Source organism: Lissotriton vulgaris, chromosome 3_1 (assembly GCF_964263255.1).
Source record: "Lissotriton vulgaris chromosome 3_1, aLisVul1.2, whole genome shotgun sequence".
In the NCBI taxonomy this organism is placed as follows: domain Eukaryota; kingdom Metazoa; phylum Chordata; class Amphibia; order Caudata; family Salamandridae; genus Lissotriton; species Lissotriton vulgaris.
In genome coordinates, this window is record NC_141689.1 from 979,078,797 (window position 1) to 979,100,929 (window position 22,133).

General features: G+C 49.2%; 1 protein-coding gene across 4 annotated transcripts in view; it reads right to left on the reverse strand.

Moving 5' to 3' along the window:
• VPS13A (vacuolar protein sorting 13 homolog A) overlaps nt 1–22,133 on the reverse strand; it is a 2,146,181-nt gene that overhangs the window by 259,751 nt on the left and 1,864,297 nt on the right. For all 4 annotated transcript variants that reach the window (XM_086961343.1, XM_086961342.1, XM_086961345.1 and 1 more), the window contains one exon: nt 14,279–14,324. In XM_086961343.1, the coding sequence (XP_086817469.1) occupies nt 14,279–14,324 (46 nt within the window). The remainder of the gene's footprint in view (nt 1–14,278; nt 14,325–22,133) is intronic.

Sequence of the window (22,133 nt, forward strand, 5' to 3'; positions counted from 1 at the left end):
CGAAGATAGAAGCTGTCGGCGTCGCTGGACCCAGGATTGGGCAACAAAGCCTTGGCAAATTCAAGCCCACGCGGTGGACCTAAAATGGCGTCTGGAGTGGACCAGGAGGGTCCGGGGTGCCTCTCTTGAAGAAGGAAGCAAAGGCCAGCCTGGAGCAACCAGACCAGCAGTCGTGAAGTCGTTGGGCGTCGTTCAGAGGGCCACAAGCCAGCCGGCTAGTAGCCAAACAACGCGGTGCACAGCAAACAGCAGAAGGGCCCCACGCAGATCGTGGAGATGCAGGGGGGCTGATCTTGGGTGCTGGAGCTGCGCAGGGTCGGGGCTTCTCGGACCCCAAAGCACTCACCAGTGGAGGACACGGTGGGCTTGCAGTAAAGATGTCGTGCAGTCTTGGCGATCGTCGGTCCCTTGAGGTCTCGTCGCACTCACGGTTCTCAGCTGGGCTGTAGAGGTGAGTAGAGGTCAGAGGTGCCAGGGAAGCCGGGTCTCGTCGAGCTGGGTCGTCGGATTCGTGATGAAGGACTTGCAGCAGACCGCAGTGTTCTTTAGGATGGTGCCTGCGGATGCAGGGTGACTACTCCTTAGCCACAAGGGAGAATCTTGAAGAAGAAATCGTGAAGTCCTTTTGAAGAAAGTGGTATCTTGATTCCAAAGATGATCTAATTTTAACAGGGGGCCCGCTCCCATCTTTATACTAAAAAAGGGGGCTGACCCGGTGACTAGGTCCTGCCTATGGGTGGGACTAGGTGGGGGGTGGTTACACCCCTCAGCCATGCCGGGCTTCCCCAGGCCAGGGGCTGGTGTGCCCCTGGAACTGGTTCAGACCGGCCTATGCGTAGTGAGCACCGGGGTGCCACTCAGCAGTCACCTTCCTGTAAAGCCCTGCCTACCCAGGATACACAAAACCATGTCTGGGACGGTGCTAGCACCGCCCCTGACAGGAAACCCTTTGTCCAGGCTCCCCTCGCTGGAAGGACTCCCAGCTGCAGGGGGTCAGACTCGTGTCTGTGGTGGCAGCATCCATTTTGTGGAGCTGAGGCTTTAGTTAACTTTAACCGGGGTTCACAGTTACATACATGTCGTGTCCCTCTAGAAGGGTGGAATGCTAACCCCGTCGCCAGAATTGGCGAGGGGTTAGTATTCCAATTCGTATGACACCTTACTCGACATGTTTTGATAAAGCAATACCAAAGATAGCATTTAACCGCGAGGATTATAATGCACTTAAGAGTATATGGTATGCGATATCATGGAACAGCTATTAGGACTTGATTCCGCAAGCTGCAGACAGGCTCAGCTCATGCCAGAGCACCATCTCACACGATTCCAAGCACTCTGCCTTCAGGATTGTCAAGGCCTGCCATAGGAGTGACTGATAGGAATCTGTGTGTCCATTTTAGGGTTAGGTATAGGTATACTATACCTACAGCAAAGGGTGATTACACGACTTTGCCCCAGCTGTCATGCAGCCAGTTGTGTCAAATTTAGGAGGCCAGCCAGGGGTGGCACAATACGTGCTGCAGCCCCTGGCAGCCCTGGGTACACCTATGCCCTGAGTTACAGGGTCTGATAAGGTGGCCCAGTACCAATTGGTAGATGCACCTAGGGTACATGAGGTAATTTAGAAAGAGAACAGCCAGGCTGTGGGTCTGATTGGCAGGCCCACAGCCAGAGAAAGTCGTAAACCAGTGAAACAAAAGCAAAAAAATCTGGGTGATCATAGGATTGCAGACCCTACTCTCCTACACTCATCACACAGATTGAAGAGGGACCTGGCTTTTGTAAACATCACTGCTTGGCCAGTCTTAGATGGGATTGTGTGGGATATGATTAGATTTCAAATCCACGGGCCCACAGAAGTTATAAATGTCCCAAATGTCTGAAGGGTTTCTATGGGGGAATGTAATTAAACAAAATATACGTTCTGATGATTGGGATGTTCAGGCCGTAGAAGCTTTGTTTTCTGATTTGAAATATTATGCTGCCTTTGATGCTGAAGATTTGTATTTAGATTCTGCAAATTATGGTGATTTGGTTGGCTACCAACACTTTGGCAATCATTACCTGCATAAAGCTAATACCAGGAGGAATACTGTTAATTATACACAACGGGAACATTTTCCCACTCCTGTACAAGGCAGTTCCGCTTCTCTTTTAACCCCTTCCATGCTCATGACAGAACGGTTCCGTCATGAGCGTCGGTTGAGCTGTGCTCATGACGGAACCGTTCCGTCTTGAGCCGATAGGCTCATTAGAACCTTCAGCACAGCGCGAAAATTCGCGCCGCGCTGAAGGGGTTAAAAAGATTAACTTATTTTACTGTTTTTAATCAGTCAAATCCCAATGCATTTTATTTCAATATGACTGAAAAATCCACTTCCAAGGTTCGACCTACCCACACAAAATTATTGTATTCGAAGTCCTTTTTAGACCAATTGGCTGTTGGGGGCTACGAGCTGTGGAAAGATACTATTGATCTTAAATCTGTTTGAGGTTGTGCATGCCTCATCCCGAACCATATGTTGTTTTTGAATGCTACAATTTCACAAACAACTTGCTTTGGATTGGCTACTACTAAAAAAATTAAATGCTCCATCTTTTCCTGAATTAGAAGAATATTCTGGTTGGGATAATAATACCAAGTTTTCCATCAGAGAATTACAGACTCTGTTACTGAATTCTACCTTTAACATATCCGGTTTGGATCCTAAAGGTTGGTTGCTGTGGCACAAAAGTGCAGATTCTTGCCAGCATCGTTTTCTGGGTTTAGCTCCAGGCTACACACAGGTCAGGGTGGATCCCCGTTTTGAAAGTGGCAATTCTGTGACTACCTATTCTGTAGGCAAATTATGTCAGAGTTGGCTCAAACATTCCACTTTGGCATCAGTTATGCTGCATTTATCTAAATTGACTGACGATGTTGATCTAAATGATTTTGTGAAAGGCCCAGTTTCCGGCAGATCTAAAAGGTATATATGCTATTTACAACGAAGTCTGGAAACTGTCCTAAATTGAGGCGGCTTCCCGCATTAGAGCAATAGAACAAGCAAATTTAGAAAAGGTGCTAGCAGTTGTAGATAATAGCATTAACGCGCTTTTCTTCTCGCATTTAAACGTTAGATAATATTGTTTCATCTGTTGTTGATATTGTGCAAGAAAATGTGTCTGTTTTGGACCATGGCCAAAATCAACTGTGTTCTATTATGCAGTTTGCATGGACCTTGCAGACCTTGAAATCTGGAAAAGTGCCATGGCACTACATGAATACTTCATCGTTATTTACCCCGTTTAATTTGACTGAAAAGCAACGTTTTATGTCTATGAAAGATGTAACTTTTTCTATGTTACATATTGAAAAGTTAGAACCGTTACCATTTTCTGTGGCTGAGACAAATTCTGCTACGTGGCTTATCTACGGGTTAATAACTTTACCTTTTCCCCTTTTCAAATTTGAGGCCTGTATGAAGTACTATGCAATAGGCAGATATGAACCTCTGGGCACCGCCTATCTTCATGAAGCTTGGTCGCTACCTTTTACCTATAGGCGCCTTAGGGAGGGAAAAGAGGTTTACCTGAATGGTAAGGATTGCACTACAACACCAGATTACTCATTAATGAGTAGAAATATCCAATTACATGGCTCTTGTAACCAGAACGAGCCAAATTTAGCCTGTATTTTGAAAGGTACACCAGCACCTGCTATCATACCCACATTCACATTACTGGCAAACTGGAGTTATTTACTTTTAAATAATGAAGATTATTGTGGGATGGTAGCCGGAATTCCTTATGTGGTTACGGTCAGTGAGCGTGTAGTTTGTTGTAAAAATGTAATGTCCTTTTCCGACCTTGAAAGCAGAGTTCAACAAGATGAGTCGTATAAGAGCTCTATTGTCTCAGAAAGAAGTCACCCTCACATCTGCACGTGAAACATTTGTCCTTCACGTGGCGAACACCCGCACAGAGGTGCATGCTTTATTAAATATGGATTTTCCCTTGCATTTCGGTGAATTAATTCACACTATCTATAATGCGTCTTCCACCACAGGGCTGACTCACTTTTTTAAAGTTGTTAGCAGTGGCCCTTGGGACCAGGGCCAGCAGCTGCAGACGCAGCAGCAACGTCACCTCGGCCTCAGACAGAATTGCTGCTTGTTCAAAGGGCTGAGGGGGGCTCGGAGATGCGACCCGAGCCACGGTGACCTCCCGCGACACCACAGGGACTCCCACAGGAGTTTGCAGCTTAGCCGGAGCGCCGTGGTCCGAAGGAGGGACCCCCAAAGGGCCACACCCCAACGGCACCACATTCTCCGAGCCTGGATCCGAACCAGTCGGCGCCAGGGCCATAGCCGCTGGTGACGCCGCGGAGGGCCACGCACAGGGCAAGGTTCCGCCGACGTCCCAGGAGGGGAAGGAGGAGAAGCCAGCGAGGTCTGCAAAGCCGCCGCATACGTCTCCATCTGGGCTCTCGACTCCCGCTCACCGGGAAACGGTGGATAGCGGGTCGCTTCACCCGCGGAGAGCCCACGCCCCGACAGGCCGGAAACCAGCCCTCGGGGACAAACTGCGACACTTAACAACAGGGGAGCGACGCTCTTGCGGCTTAGGAGAGGGATGAGGACGACGACGGCTTCGAAAAGCTTCAGCAGAAGCTGAACAAGGTGAAGAAGCCAATCTGGACATGCGAACCGATAGAAGTTTCATCCGGCGCTCCCGTCGCGACTTCGGCTTCAACTGCTGGCACGTCTCGCAATCAGAGGAGTCGTGATGTTCCTCCAAGCACCACATGCAAATGAGGTGAGGGTACGTTGTCGACATCAGCCGTCCACAAGACGAGTACGTCTTAAAGCCCAAGGGCAGCTGCACACTGTTCCCACAAACACACGCAATAGCGAAAGGGAAAGGCCTACACAGGCCCGGAGCACGAACCGAATCCAGGTTGCACGCGGAAAAGGAAAAAACTGATGTCTGGCGCCGGGGTGGGGCTTATGTGACCTCGCCGACGTCACACCGCGGACGACGTCAGGACGGAATCATGTGGTACTGCCGATTGCGTGCAGAGATACTGTGGCAAAGAAAGTTTTCCGGATCCAGTCTCACGCCTGGGGATAATTCTACGATAAGGAATCTGCGGCTAGTAGTCTCTATCAGATTTCATGGTTTACCTCTTTCCTCCAAAATAGACCTCAAAGAGTCAAGGTCCATCAATCCTTGCCTAACGCTATCCAAGTCACGTTAGGAGGACTGCACGGCTCTTCCCTTTCACCCACCATTTTCAACATCTTCATGGAGCTTCTCACCAAACTTCTCAGTCTCTCCAATGTCTGTATTCACATGTATGTAGACAACACCCAACTCTACATCAAGATCCACTCACTTGAGGATATCAAATCTCTCAACTCAACGCTACAAAAAACTCAAGCATGGTTGTCCGAAAACCATTTGAAACTAAACTCTCTCAAAACGGAATTCCTCTTAATCGCACCCCACCCCCCCAACAAATCGTCCAACATCCTTGACTGGATGAAGCACCTAACAGCACTCAAACGACTACCACTTATTGTTGAATCAGCAAAATCATTGGGTGTGACACTGGACAGAAATCTAAAGATGCAGAAATATATCAGCGCCTCCACAAAAGGGGCAAATTTTCACATGAACACCTTAAGAAGCCTGACACCCTTCCTGCCAGCAAACGACTTAAAACAAGCAGGTCAAGCCCTAGTAATCCCAAGAGTGGAATATGGGGCTGTAGCCCTGTGCGGCCTCCCCAGATCGACGACAGCCCCGTTAAGAGCCGCTATCAACTCAGCTGCAAGACTCATCACAGGTTCAAAAAGAAACACACACATCTCTCCCCAGACCTTAGAGCCCTGAACTGGCTACCGTTCGAAGCTAGAATTCACTTGAAAATTGCATGTATGACACACAAGGCCTTACATCACAACACTCCGAGCTATCTAGCCCAGAAACTGGAGCTCTCTGCTGGTAATAGGTCCTCTAGAAGCTCCAGTAATCTTCTACTGAAACACAACGATTTGCCAAGATGAAAAAGTACAAGCGGACCTTCTCGGGAATGGCACCTAGGATTTGTAATGCTTTGCCTACAGAAACAAGACTGAACCCTTCTACTGCCTACTTCAAAAAAGCCGGGGATGGAGGAGGACCTTGCGGTGCTGGGGGCAGCGCCGGCAATGGACCCTGAGGCAAGGAAGGGCCCTCAGCTGGGACCGCGGGCCCGAAGGCACGCCGGCGGGAGCCCGAGGCCTGAAAAGGCGGTCCAAGGCAGCAAGAAAATCTTCCACCTGGGCAGGAGTCGCCGATGGACTCGGATAAGGTGAGTAGGCCATCGGACTCACAGGCTCCAAAGGAGCCGCGTGGGTGGGACCCCTGGCCCCCTCGTCCACGCCCGTAGAAAAACGGGGGGACGTCGGAGAGCGGAAACGCTTCTTCAACGACTTCTTATGACGTCTCCTACCCAATTCAGAGTGTGAAGACTTCGACTTCGGAGTCATGGCCATACAGTCGGAACATGACAGGGAGTCATGATCCTGCAGGATTTAAATCCAGGCATCCCTATGCGGCACCAGGATGCAAAGACTCACAAATGGAAGACAAAAAAGTCTCAAAAGTTAAGACAAAAAATGAGTAGGGTACGTGCTCTGGCGCGGAAAAAGAAAGAACTGATGTCAGCGCGCATGGGTGGCACCTAAGTAGTCTCTGTGACGTCATCTCGGCGCCTACGCCGGCAGCGAGGGACGCGGAGCCGCACAACACCACCTTCCAACGCGCAGGGGTACTGCTGACGAAAACTTTCTGGATCCAGTCTGATGCCTGGGGATATTATAAGGTAAGGAATCTATCATTAACGTGTCTCTTTCAGATGTCACCTTTGTCTGTCCATGTTGTTTGAGTTCTGCCACCATCATGTCTCTTTCTTTAGCTCCTTGTCCCAGTGATGGCTAATCCCTCATGGCTCTACGTGGCGTACACCATGCTTTCTGTTGTTCCCAGCCATCTTGTAGCCCCGGCTAACCGTCCATCGTTACCTCTTTCTTAACTTTCTAGCCAGTCGCGCACCTCTGACAGCGAGGTCTTTCCTGAGTCTAGCACTCGAAGTTTGGCAGGGAATATAAGTTAGTATTTGATGTCAAGTTACCAGAGCTGTCGTTTGAAGTGAAGAAAAGATTCACTATGTTTATGAACCTCCTTCATGTAGCTGGAAATATAGAGAGTCTCCCACTGCCCACCTGCCACTGGCCATGGCTCCTTGAGACTTGCAAGATGTGATCCCTTTCTCTGTAAGTAAACAGCTGTGCCACCGCTGGTCTAAGAGGGCTCCAGGCAAGTGTTTTCTAGTGGGCACTCGATTCCACAGCGAAAAAGTGTGACATTTTTCCTTCCAAGATCGCATTTGCCAGCCAGTCCTCAAGGTAAAACTCACTGCGTTCAGCTGGTAGGCCACAATGTACATGTTATTGCGCATAGAATGGCCTTCTGCGTCATAAGCTTTCGCATCAATGGTAGTCACAGCATTCCGCAGTTCTTGTATCTGCGATTACATGTCAGTCACCGTTGGTTGTATAGGAGCCATTGTGGATTCTGTAGTATCTACACGATCTACAAGCTTTCTATGGTCTGCACGCAAAAGCCCTATTTTACATGTAAACACACTCAACTTAGGCTCCAGTGTCTGTATGACATCTTTAATGTCTTGCAGGAGCATCCAGAACTGCCCTGAGGGGGGTTGAGCAGTCCAGTCACCAATGCACACATCAAGCTAGTGGAGCGTATTTGGTTCTCCGCACCAGTCTTTGGGAACCTTGGTCGTACCATGGGAGGCGCCTGTCCAATGCTGCGGCAGGTGGCCCCTAATATGACCCAGAAGAACTAATGGGCCTTCTCCGAGTTGATAGGTTCTAGTCCCCTTTCGTTGGGGGCAGCAGTCCAAGGCACCTCTATGGGGTTCCCTAGTGGCAATTACTCCTTAGTTCCAAGGCCGCTCTACTGGAGCCTCATGCTGCTGCTGGAGGGGGCAGGGGAGGGTGCAAAAGAGGCAATGCACTAACATATTACTGCCCCTGAAGCAAGAGTTCCAAACCCACCCCAGGTCTGCCTTCTTGTGCTCTCCTGAAGGTGAGGCCGTTTGCCTCCCCAAGGCTTCCAGTAGCAAGAGGCAGCTATGCGCAAGTCAGCCACCTGTCAGATATGTTGCAGGTCTATTAATGGTGCTTCCTCGGGGCAATCGCTCTGCACAAGGTTCCTGTTGTCGTGCAGGCCCCTGCCTATGCCTCAGTACCACTTTATGTGGTTGGTCCATGGGTGGAAAAGCCGAGAGCACACCAGCAATGTTCTCCTCCTGAGGCGCCCTCTGTGCAGCAGTCTTGGCAGCACTTCGCTGCAATGCTGCTCACCACCCCAAATCCCTACAATTCGTCTCAGCCCTGGCCTGCAGCTACTCTGATACCTGGAAGGTGGGTCCTGCAGCAGAGGCCTCGACTGCCGCAGTACATTGGCGGGTGACGCATATGGCTGCCTGGGCTCCAGGTGCCCTCTACCTGGTCCCAATGGGGTGAGAAGGATCTTTGTTGCTGGTCCGGGGAGATCGGTAGGCGGTTTACTTCCAATGGGCACATCTTGGGAGCTCGCTAGGTTGCGAACATCACAGCTGCCATTTTGGCCACACCTTACACACTGCCTCCAAGTTAAGCCTGACTGCTTTTGTACCAAATTACCAGTGGATTAAGCACAGGATAATTGAGTGACTTTTACGGTTGACCCATACAGAGTTTGGGGCTGCTGCTTGAGAAGGGCTCAGACCACACGTCAACCAGCACCCCAATTTCTCACAGCCGCCTACACAGTGATAGTTTAAATAAATAAATCGTAAATCATACGTTCTTATATAGCGCCTTTCACCGTAAGGGCTCAAGGCGCTTGCCTGGACCCGTCCTGGCTTTTCCCTGCAAGATAACCCCTACTGGGCATCCCCAAGGTGAAAGCCAGGCATCCCATCGCGGTAGGCCGTAGTGGAGATTAAGCAAGCTATTGCCCAGAGTTGCAGAGTGTGAACCCATGATTCGAGTAGGCACCGAGGCGAGAATTATCGAGTCCGTGGATATTTTTGAGCTCAAGATCCTGCCGCGTCGGGGATTGAACCCTGGTCCTAGGTCTGACCTCTGCGTCCGGGTCTGCCTCCTCTAACCGGTGAGCCACACTTCTCCACTTCTCCATAGTTTAGGATGAATCAATAAAAAGGAGTTGCAGTCAGTGGCATCATGTCATCAGAATTCATCACCACCAAACACCATTGCAATCAGATCAATCGCAAATGGAGGTTGAGCCATAACGACACGGATAGAAGCACATAAGGTAAGCCCTCAGAAGAATTCATCAGCAAATCGGAGACACCAAAAGACCCACTCTCACGGATCACATCAGAAATAATACCATTGGCACCAAGGACATTTTCTCCATTGTGAAGGACTCCTCTTTTTCAGGTAGTTCAACTTGCTTAGCCCCTTCACAGGACCTCTGCACCCAGATGTCCCTCCTTTTCCTCAGCAAGATCAGCAACATCTAAAACTTCGAACCTAAACCAGATCTAATCACTCCTGCAGTCCTCCTGCAGAAAACCACCTTGACTACCTGGCCCACCATCACCACAGAAGAATCCTCCTCAACCATGCAGTACATACACTCTGGAATGCTCTCGGACCACTACCCCACCACATCTTTGCCAAATGACTTGATCCCTACAGTGCAACCTTTATCTTAATAATGACTGATTCGATCAACACAGCCAACTTCCCAGAAGCCTGCCACAGTACTCAGAGTACTCCTGTTTCCTAAAGAAACCATCAGCAGATTTAAAGACACCGGCCAACTACTGCTACCTTACCCAGCAAAATTAATGGAATCATCAATAAGCAACTAGTCTCTTACCTCAATGACACCTCCTCGACACAGCCCAAAACAGCACACAGAACGCACTCATCACTGCCAATATGACAGCTAACTAATTATGGACAGAAAGACACCTCAAACACAGTCTCCCACCCCATCCTCACTCAACACCTCAAGGAGTGCCCTGTGCTCCGATAAACCTGCTCCTTCTTAAGAGATCGCACGCAGTCATTCAACCTGACTCCCTTCAACTCAGTTAGTGCCAACCTCATCTTTGGAGTCCCCCTGAAGGTCAATGCTCAGCCCTAAACTCATCAACGCCTACGTTTCCCAACTCAACATCATCCTTAACCACGGAATCAACGTCATATCCTACGCAAAGGACAGCGAGCTCAACCTCTGCCTTTCCAACAAAAGACAACCGCCCTGGCCAACTTCATCCCCTGCATGTACAAAGTTATCAGCTGGATGAAAATCAACTGCTTGAAACTTAATACGGACCGAAAGGAAGATATACTCTTCGGAAGAGAAACATCACTGTAGAACTCCACCTGGTAAGCAGCAGAACTTAGACCCACACACCGCCCAGCAACCCAAAGACCACTGGATAATGTACGACAACCAACTAGCCATGACCAGACAAGTGAACACAATCTTTACCTCTTGTGTCCGTAACCTCAAAAGGCTCAGGAAAGCTTGAAGCAGCTCCAAACCAGCACATCTAGAACTGTCATCCAGCTCCTCATCACCAGCAAGGCAACAGGCTTCATTTTGGAATCAACACCCATCTGACCAGGAAACTCCAGACCATTAAAAACTCAGGAGCCAGACTTAAACTCAGGCTTCCTCGGCACGCCTCATAGTCCTCCCTGGCTCCCCATCCACAGACGCACACTTGGCAAACACCTAAAAAGCCTTGCCCCGTCTACCTCAACAACTAGGGCAACAATCATACACCCACTAGAAACTTGCGCTCAGCCGGACTCTTACTCTCATACACCGCCTGCATATGCAAAACCAGAGCTAGAGGTCGTGCCTTCCCCTACCTTGTCCCAAAAGCCAGGAATGTCCTGGCTGTTAGGGTTCGAGGGAGAAGAAGGAGACCTTGAGCTGTGTTTAGGGTCGGATCATGGAACCGGAGGCGCACTTTACACACACTCCCCTAGTCCTCTAAAGGAACGCCTCGCACGTAGCCTAACGCTTGGCTTACTGACTCGTTCCGTGACCACGCCCCTTCTACTCCTTTGGCGTCTCCGTGCTTTGGTTCTCCGCTGCCCGGGTCCTCGACTCAGCTCCCCACGGAGTCGGTATCCTCCTGAGGTGTAGCGGTATTTCTTTATTGGCAGCTTCCCCCTACGCTGCATTTCCCTCCAACCCCTCTCGTTGTCACTTGCCTCATTTGTGTATATCAAGTGCCTTATATCAAGTACTGCGAAGTCTGTCACGGTCTCAGTGCTGCTCAAGGCTTTTGTTTATTATCCTCCCCTTTTTGTTTTTTCCTGCGAGGGAGCCGCTGTTCCGCTCCATATTTCCCCCGTGGAGCCGGACGGCACACCTCAGTGAGTGTGTGTCTGCTCCGCCCTGCTGTAGCTGACAGGGCCGGGTGGAACACCTCAGATCCCTTTCCTGCATGCAAGGGAGTTGCTGTTCCGCTCCATATTCTCCCGTGGAGCCGGACGGCACACCTCAGTGAGTGTGTATCTGCTCCGCCACGTTGGGACCAACTGGCCGGTCGAAACACCTCAATCCCCTGTCCTTTTAGTTTAGACAAGTTTTCACCTTCTTTTCCATCCCCCACAGTGTTCGTTGAATGAATGGTGAATGAATGTGAGTTAAGGTTACCTCAGTTTGAGACCTCCCGGAAGAATTCCGATAACCTATCCTCATTCCAGCCACATACAAGGAGGTACCGGGATATTTGGTGGTCCTCCTCTTCAAGGAGTCTTCCAGACGAGCGCTGGTGAGTGTGAGACGATGATAAACACAGCTCAATGTTTGGAATGTTCTAAAAGTTGCCTAGATATATAAGGGTGGTTATTGTTCTTTCCTTCCAGCATCTACGTTCCCTGGCTGCCATTCTACATGACCTCAATCCTCATCATATGGGGAGAGTGGTGGACACTCCTTGGTTTTATTCCCCCATACTTTTTGAGAGCAGTGTCTCGGAGTGAGTTTCAAGATACTCATTTGAGGACTGCTTTTTGGAAGTTGGGGGATTTATCTTCGCTCCTGTGGATTCTGGCGACTGTTCCTGACACTGCCCTTCTAATCAGAACCGCCTCCTTAGTTCTTGACTTCAGTAAGAAACTGAAGATCTGTCTCTCCACCAACACGTGGCCTAGACACAGCTTAGATGGTCCCAGCTTTCAGTCCCTGACCCTGGAGTACCCTCCAGGGTCAGTCGAACACTCTCCAAACACCCATTACACAACACGCTGCGCGAGCCCAGATGCAAGATGCATTATGTGACATGGATTCTACTAGCGCATTTCTTGCTGCATCTGCAACAGATATTAAACCTTGAAATTATAACCAATTCACTGTCAAAATGCTGAGGAATTTAGTCAGTGAGGCACTGAAAGAGATCCAGAACCATGTTGATGAGGTGCAGAAAAACAGGACTAGCACCAACAAGCCTGTTGGTACCTAATATACTTGGATGTTGTTATATCCATCAGGCAGAGTTACAGCTAAAGCCAACTAGCAGTGATTAAGGCTAATATCGGGTGAATAGTTTCTGAAATCTGCGGGAAGATGTATTGACTACAACTTTCTTTGCTTATATGTTAACAGTCTGATTCTGTTATCTAGGGCTTTCTTTACACACCTCCGCTCTGTCTTAAATTATTCTGGTAAGCAGCCATGTATACGTTGGGATACCACAACTTTGAACTAGAACAGAGGTGGATTTTTGGTTTCAGACCCTGAGTTGGGTTTCAATGCAGCAAAGGCTCAAATTGCAGCAGAAAAGCACTGACCACTGCATAATTTTCCCAAATACATACAACTGGCATGAAGGCTGACACAGGATCATTCCACGAATTGACGATGGTATGAAATGGAGAGAATTGTAGATCAAACATGACTATATTCACCTGTATTGCCACTTTAATCATAGTGCTTACAATGAACTGTCCTTCAAAGCACAAGATCTTCTGCTGAATGTAGGTGCTGTGGTAACTCTGGGATATCATGACATTGTGCATACTCAAACTATTCATGTAAAGCAGTAGCAATAACCATGTCCATGATTTCCTCGCCTTTTCAGATTGTGGACATTCCTAAGCATTAGCACATAATGAGAGCATTGGAATAGGCAACGCATAGAATTTAAGACGTGTTGTACAATACACAAATGTCTGTTTGACTCGGGACCCAGATACTTGAAGGAAAAGTTTGTACCATACACCCCTGGACGCACTCTACGCTCCAGCAGTCACCAATTACTTCAGGTCCCAAGGTTTAGAAGAACTAGACAAGGTGGCTGTGCCCTCTCCTATAAAGGCCCTGTCCTATGGAATTCACTTCCCCCCACGCTGAAGCAAATTACCAATCTAGAATCCTTCAGGAAAAATCTTAAAACTTATCTATTCACTCAGTCTTAAGAAACACTTTGCTAACAGTACATGATCATGATTGAGCCTTTCTGATAGGAGCGCAAGCGCAGAGATATCCCTGCCGGGATTGATTCAGGCGCTATATAAGAATATAAATAAATAAATAAATAAATAAATAGATAGTCTCAGTTTCTGATCGACCCAGTATGTATACAAGATACTGTGGTTATGGTTTCACAAACATTTTGTGCATGACTCTCAAACAATTTACATTTCCTTTCATCCCCTCTGAGTGAGGATGGTTTTTGTGGTTACTCAAGAAGACGGGGGCTCCATAAGGGGCATTGAGACACCTTCTAAAGGAAAAGCTAAATGGTTTGGAGTACTGTTCATAAGTGTATATCCGATAGACATTGTGAGATTCTGTTCTATACAATCTGACCATGGTGTATAATAAAGATTCAAACTTTAAAAACAAAAGATAAGTTGCATATTTATCAGTTCCTAGCAGTTAACGGAAGAAAATACACTACCTGAGTAATTATAAAGAAACAGGTAGTAAAGTGTGAGGTTGAGAAATAGAAAATATTCTCAGTTGGATACGGATGCTAACAGATGGCTGCTTCATCTTGAAATAGGTAACCAAGAAAACCCAGAGAATTAAAGAGGAAGGAGTATGAAGTAGAATACGGTGTGTAACATAGCTAGACTACTCAAAGGTTGAAGTGCTGGAATAATGAGGCGGTAGTCAGATTAAAACAATATGTTTAGGTTCACTACTGTAAGTATTTGATTGAAAAATACATATTTTTTACCTTTTATTGGCTTTGTAACAATTCCTGTTAGGCCACTGACAAAGCCCTGTAGAGTAAAACAATGTTATGATCATTTTACAGAAGACAGGCGTTTTCATACAATAGTAGTAGAAACAGATATAATTTAGTTTGAATATGCTGAATAACACGTTACAGTTCAGAATTTGAATGCACTTTTAAGTATTTTGCCCGTTTAGTCACTCATTTTCACATATGAAAACATACATCCTTTCTTAATCAAACATATCTAAAACAATGTGTGAGCGAGCTATGGGCATGGGAAAGCAGTAATATACCACAGGTGTTAATAAATGGCAAAGGTGAACTTATTTAAAAGTATGACTAATATTTTTCCAAGTTACCGAATGTGAATACCAATGTTTTTACATATTTTTCAGTCTTCTTTTCCATGGATGATTACTTTGCACTAAGGTTCTAAAAAGAGATTTTACAATTCACATGACACAGCATTCTGGGATCTGACTAGGAACCAAAAGCAATCAGGTTGAAGTCTACACATTTCAAAGGAGAAAGCCTCACAAATTGATCGAAAGAATAGTAGCAAAAGAGAAAACTCAGTGGTGTCAGATGGCATCTTGGTGAAGGAGTAGAATAAGTTACTAACCTTTGGAAATGCATTATCTGTAAGAGGCTCCATCTAGCTACAGATTTACCACAGAATTATTGACAGGCATCGGACTGGATCAGGCAATTTTTTGTGAGCAGTACCCATGGGCGCTGGTAGGTGACGTTGTACGTCTCTGCATGGCACTGTCTGTGCCGGAAGTTATGTGCGTGGTGCATATATAGGCACCACCACAGAGCGCTGACGTCAGTTTCATTTCACGACTTTCCGCACCAGGAGTGCAGAGCCAAAAAGAACACAGACCACTGGTGTGCAAATCTAGGGCCCTGAAAGGGGAACAGCCCTGTCCCTAGAAATCCATTTGCAAAGCGAGGAGGATGGGTGGGTTGGAAAGGAATCTGAGGCTAGACAGTCTCTACCAGGTAAGGTGTTACCAAAGTAACTCATTTACCGGATAGAGAATTCTAGCCTCAGATTCCTTACCTTGGAATGCATAACCAAGCAATACTTCCCTGGAGGTCAGTCTGCGAAACTATTTCATACTAGAAACACCTGCAGAACAGACCGAGCAAAGCATCCGTCCCGACGGATCTGACTGTCCAGGTTGTAATGCTTTGTGAACATGTGTAGAGAAGCCCACATTGATGCCTGGCAGATATCCAGGCCGGAACTCCACATGGTAATGCACTGTAGGCAGCCTTAGCTTTGGTGGAATGAGCATGCAAACCCTCAGGGGGTGCTTCTTGGCCAATGTGTAACAGATCGTAATGCACAGAACGATCCAAGAGATGAGTGACACTTTTTAGCAGAAAGGAAGCTCTAGTTTCACAAACTAGCTTGTCTGGGTAGATGTTCAGGTAAGGAGGCTTGGATGGCAAAGCTTGAAGCTCACAGACCCTATGGGCAGAAGTTATTGCCACTAGGAAATGCCGTGTTTGATGGTAAGGAGCCTGAGAGGAGAGTTGTGCAGGGCCTCAAAGGAAGCACACATCAGAAATTTAAGGACAAGATGGAGGTCCTGCTGAGGCAAAATGAAGGTCAAAAGGTGGAAACGTGTTGCAAACCTTTCAAAAACCTGTTCACCACAGGGGATTTGAACAAGCATGGCTGATCTGGCAAGCGCAGAAATACTTAGATGGCAGAAAGATAGCCCTTTAACGTACTCAAAGCATATCCCTGCTGGGCAAGAGAAAGGGTAAACAGAAGGACATGAGAGAAGAGAGCAGAAAGAGAGTTAACTTGTTTCTCAACACACCATGCCACAGACTTGTCCCAACGGCAGCCATTTACAGTCTTGGTAGAGAGAAGCCTGGCTGACACAATAACATTGCAAACTTAAGGCAGAAGGTCGAAAACTGTTGAACAAGTTACTTACCTACGGTAACAATATATATATGTACGAAACATAGGTTAGTTCTAGATTCCTTACCCTAGAATTACCCCCAGGCGTCAGACTGGATACAGAAAGATTTTCGTCAGCAGTACCTCTGCACGTCGGAAGGTGGCGTCAGTCGGCTACGCATCCGTCGTTGGTGACGTGTCCGCCGGAATGACGTCGCAGTAGCTTCTTAGACCCCGCCCTTGTTCGCGGACGTCAGTTCTGTACACGACTTTCCGTGCAAGAAATACAGAGCCATGCAAGACACTGACCATTGGTGCACAAAACTAGGGCCCTGAAAGGATGTCCTTAACCCTAGAAATCAGTTCGCAGAACGGGGAGTATAGGTGGGGCAGTAAGGAATCTATACCTATGTTTCTTACAGATATATCGTTACTAAAGGTAAGTAACTTGTTCATCTGAAAGAAACAGATAGTTGTAGATTCCTTACCTTAGAATAGATACCCCAGCAATAAAAACTCTGGAGGTGGGTCTGAGAACCAAGATCACACCAGAAAGTCCTGGAGAACAGAACGGCCAAAGAAGCTGTCTCTCCGGACTTGACTATCCAGGCAGTAATGTTTGGAGAACGTGTGCAGCGATGCCCACATAGCTCCCTGACAGATGTCATTCAAAGGTACTCCTCATCTCAAAGCAGTAGTGGCTGCCGTCGCCCTGGTGGAATGGGCGTGTAGCCATATTGGAGGCACCTTTTTAGATAAAGAATAGCAGACTTTTATACACAAAACGACCTATCTAGAGATGGTCCTCTTGTGTACGGCCCGACCATTCATGGCACCCACGTAGCCAACAAAGAGTTGATCATCCGCCCGGAACTGTTTTGTGCGATGCAGATATAAAGAAAGCGCATGTTTTGGGTCCAGACGGTGGAGCCTCTCTTCCTCATTAGAAGGATGCGGAGGCGGAAAGAAGGTGTGCAAAGTGATGGTTTGCCCGATGTGAAAAGAAGTGACCACCTTGGGAAGAAAGGATGGACGAGTTCGTAGGACAACTTTGTCTTGCTCTACAGCCAGAAAAAGAGGTTTGGATGAAAGAGCCTGGAGGTCACTCACTCTTCTGGCAGATGTGACGGCTACCAGGAATGCAGTTTTAAGAGATAAAAGTCATAGAGGACAGTTGTAAAGCAGCTCAAAGGGAGCGCACATCACATAGGTCAAGACCAGATTCAAGTCCCACTGAGGCATAACAAAGGGAACAGGAGGAAAGAGATGAGTTATGCCTTTTAAGAAACAATTTACAACCGGGGACTTGAAGAGAGAAGGCTGATCAGGAAGCCTGAGAAAGGCAGAAATGGCCGAAAGATAGCCCTTGATAGTGCCCAGAGCAGAGCTCTGCTGGGCCAAAGAAAGGAGAAACAAGAGAACCTCAGAAAGAGGGGCAGAAAGGGGACCCACAGCCATTGCTGTGCGCCATGCCACACATTTGTTCCAACAGCAGGTGTATACCGTCTTAGTGGAGGCCTGGCTGCCAAGATAACATCAAACTTCGGGAGGCAGGTCAAATGAAGTCAACTGTCACCACTCAATCTCCACGCAAGAAGGTGAAGGCTGGAAAGGTTAGGGTGGAGGACCCTCCCCTGCTGCTGCAACAGAAGAACCTCCCGAAGAGGCAGTTTGATCAGAGGATCGATGGCCATGTTAAGCAGCTCAGGAAACCAGACTCTTCATGCCCAATCCGGAGCCACAAGAATGACTTGGGCCTGGTCTAGTTTGATCTTCTTAAGCACTCTGGGCAGAAGTGGTATACGCAGAAAGGCGTACAACAGACCGAAACTCCACTCGTGCCGAAAAACGTCGCAGAGCGAGTGCTGCCTTAGAAATTCCAACATGCAGAATTGCTGACAATGCGCGTTCTCATCTGTGGCGAACAGATCTAACCAAGGCTCTCCCCACTGATGAAAGAGACCTTGCAGCCCCTCCGAGTGTAGACACCATTCGTGATCCATCATGCACCTACGGCTGAGCTCGTCCGCCCTGGAGTTCAGTGAACCTACCAGGTGTTGAACCACCAGGGATATGCCCTGATGTTCCAACCATGTCCAGAGGCGGAGGGCCTTTTGACATAGGGTCCACGACCCCACCCCTCCTTCTTTGTTGCAGGACCACATGGTGGTGGTGTTGTCTGTGAACACCTTCACTACTCTTCCCCAGACAGAGGGAAGCAATGCTTTGAGTGCGAGACGAATTGCTGAAGCTCCAGAAAGTTGATTTGGAGCTCGGACTCTGCCGGAGACCAGAGGACTCTGATCTCCGCCTCAAACATGTGGCCGCCCCATCCCAGAAGGGATGCGTCCGTCACCACTGTGTGGTCTGGTTGGGGAAGGGATCTGCCGTTGACCCAATCCTGCTTTGTGAGCCACCAGTGCAATTGTCAAACAGTGCCCGCAGAGATCTGGACACAATCGGACAGAATCCCCTGATGCTGCCCCCACTGGAACTTAAGGTCCAATGCAGAGTCCGCATAGGCCACCTGGCATGATCGACCATCAGGATGCAGGAGGCCATGAGACCCAGCAGCCTCAAGGTCATTCTGACCGAAACCCGGGATAGAGGCTGAAAGATCAGAATCATACCCCGAATATCCCAGACTAGCTGTTTGGGAGGATAAACCCGAAACCGTGCCGTGTCCAGAACCGCTCCGATGAAGAGGAGCTTCTGGGAGGGGATCGGTTGCGAGTTTGGCAAGTTGATGGAGAACCCCAGCGAATGCAGGAGGTCGGCCGTAGTCTGGAGGTGGGAGACGACTGCCTGGGCCAAACTCGCCTTCAATAGCCAGTCGTCGATATAGGGGAAGACTGCAACCCCTGATCTGCGCAGATGAGCTGAGACCACCACCATCACTTTCGTGAACACCTTGTGGGGCGCTGGTAAGTCCAAAGGGGAGCACGGTAAACTAAAAGTGCTTGGGCCTACCGTGAACCGCAGGTAATGCCCGTGGATCGGCAGGACGGGGATGTGATAATAAGCGTACTACAAGTCCAACGCTACCAACCAGTATCCAGGGTCGAGAGCAGACAAGAAGTGAGCGAGGATCAACATCTTGAACTTCTCCTTCCGGTTGACGTTCCTGAGATCCAAGATAGGACGTAGGCCCGTGTCCTTCTTGGGTACCAGAAAGTAGTGGGAATAACAACCACAACCTACTTCTGGGGCAGGAACGCGCTCGATGGCACCCTTATCCAAGAGTGCCAAAACTTCCTGGTGGAGAAGGACCAGGTGATCCTCTGAGCTGCGATGGTACTGAGGTGGCATGGAGGGAGGGGTAGTCTCGAAGGGAGTAGCCCCTTCGGACTATTTGCAAAACCCACCTGTCCGACATGATGGTGTGCCAGTGGGGGAGGTGATGGCGGTTCCTGCCGCCCAATGGCATTTGATGGTCCTGAAATGTTGGACTAGGAAGGTATGGAGGCTGCTGCAGAGGGGGACGGTTGGTGGACTGGCCTGCCCGCAGGCCCCTTGAACCATGGCGGTACTTCCCACGTCCGCTCCGTGCAAAGTTTGGGAATCTTGCGCCGGCCTGTGGCTCTGGAAGGAAAGTAGTGAGGCACCCTTTCTATAGTCACGAAAGGGGTGAAAAGCAGACTGCGCAGGGCGGCTGGAGAGGCCCAAGGACGTGGCCGTAGCCCGTGAGTTCTTGTAACGCTCTAGAGCATTGTCCGCTTTGTCGCCAAAAAGGCGACGGCCATCAAAGGGCATGTCCATGAGGGTATTCTGGACATCACCAGAAAAGACAGTCTATCTCATCCAGGAGTAGCGTCGAAGGGCTAGCGACGTGGAAATCGTCCTGTCTAGGGAGTCGGCGGTATCCAGCCCACAACGGATAGTAAACTTTGCTGCGTCCCTCCCCGCGCCAGCAGCCTGGGAGAGTAGTGCCCGGGCCTCCTCCGGACACTGAGGAAGCACTTGCGCAAACGGGTCCCACACAGAGAGGAAATAACGGCCCAATAGACATGCAGTGTTTACCGACCGCAGTCCAAAGGTGGCAGAAGAAAAAATCTTCTTTCCAAGATGATCCAGCTTTTTGGATTCCCAATCTGGTGGAGCGTTAGAGCCCGTGCTCTTCGAAGTAGAGGTTTGGACCACAAAGCTCTCAGGGGTGGTGTGTTGGGAGAGGAAAGTGGGGTACCCAGAGCCGGGCGGTGGCGTCAGGCGATCATCCTTTCCACGGATGACCCTGTGTTGGGCCTGGACCAGGTGCCCAAAAGGATGACGGTGAGTGCTTCACTGAACGGCAGCAGGAGCTCCGAAGAGCTCGCTTGCGGTTGAAGCACCTCTGTCAGGAGGTTAGCCCTGACCGCCACTGAAGAGCGCTCGAGGTTGAGAGCTTCGGCCGCCCTACGCAACAACCCGCTGTAAGACGCTCCCTCTTCCGTAGCCACGGTAGGAGGAGACAACATTCCAAGGTCAGGAGAGGTATCAAGACCACTGGCATCCCCCAGGTCCGCTCTCCAGTCCAGCTCAAACTCGAACTGGTCAGTAAGAGGGTCATCTGACCCACTCCCAGTCCTCCTCCTCATCCTCTGGGTGCCAATCTGGCCTAAAAAGGACCCTAGGAGTGAACAGAACAGGGGCACAAAAATCCTGCTTGGCGCCGGATCCGGCGACGTCGGTCTAGCTCCGTGTCCACATCAGGAAGGAGGCTGGGGTAGACGCCGGCCGGGGGCACGACCGGCGTAGAAAGCAGGTACTGTGCCGGAGGAAGCGGTGCTGGTGGAGGCGTAATGAGATTAACCTGCGCCAGTTCGGATCCAGGCCTGGATCCACGGGGCCTGCAGAACCGCCAGCGGAGCAGGCCTAAGTCCCCCAACCGAGTCCGCTAACCCTTCGGAGCCATGGACTGGCAGTCGGAGCACGACTTGGGGTCATGGTCGCGCTCCAGGCAAAAGAGGCACACGCGGTGCGGATCCGTCACCAACATCAGTTGGTTACAGGAACCGCAAGCCTTGAAGCTGGGCATTCCTACTTCCACACTGGGGTCGTGAGGACTCAAAAAGATGTCGAAAAAGTCGTCAAAAGTTCAATAAAAAAGTGACTGGAGGTACTGCTCTCTACGGATCTGCGCAGGCTGGCACGGAAAAAGAAAGAACTGATTTCAGCGCGCGAGGGCGGCATCTAAGTAGCTGCTGTGATGTCATTCCGGCGGACACAACGTCAACGACGGACGCAGAACCGACCGATGCCACCTTCCAACGTGCAGAGGTACTGCTGGTGAAAAACTTTCCGGATCCAGTCTGACGCCTGGGGGAAATTCTAAGGTAAGGAATCTACAACTAACTCTTTCTTTCAGATAACTGTTGCAGCTCAACCTCCATACAAGAAGGTGGAGCATTGATAGGTTCGGGTGGAGAACCCTCCCCTGATGCGGCAACAGAAGATTCTCCTAAAGGGGAAGCCTGATCGGAGGACCGATGGCCATGCTCTCCCCACTGCTGAAAGAGACCTTGCACCACCTCCATATGGAGATGCCACTGGTGATCCTCTAGGCATTTTCATCTGAGTTCTTAAGCCCTGGTGTTCCAGCTATGTCCAGAGATGCAGGGCTTCTTGACAAAGATACACGACCCCATCCTGCCTTGTTTGTGGCAGTAACACATGGCAGTGGTGTTGTCCATGAACACATGCACTAGTCTTCCCTTGATGCGGGGCAGAAAGGCTTTTAATGCTAGCCGGATCACTCGGCGCCCCAGTGGGTAGATGTGGAATCTGGAGTCCACCGGAGACCAGAGCACCCTCATCTCTACCTCTCCCACATGGCTGCCCCATACTAGGAGTGACGGTTCTGTCAACACAGTCAGATCTTCTTGGGGAAGGGAGAGGGGTCTGCTGCTGACTCAATCATGATTTCTTAACCATCACTGCAGATCTTTTGCA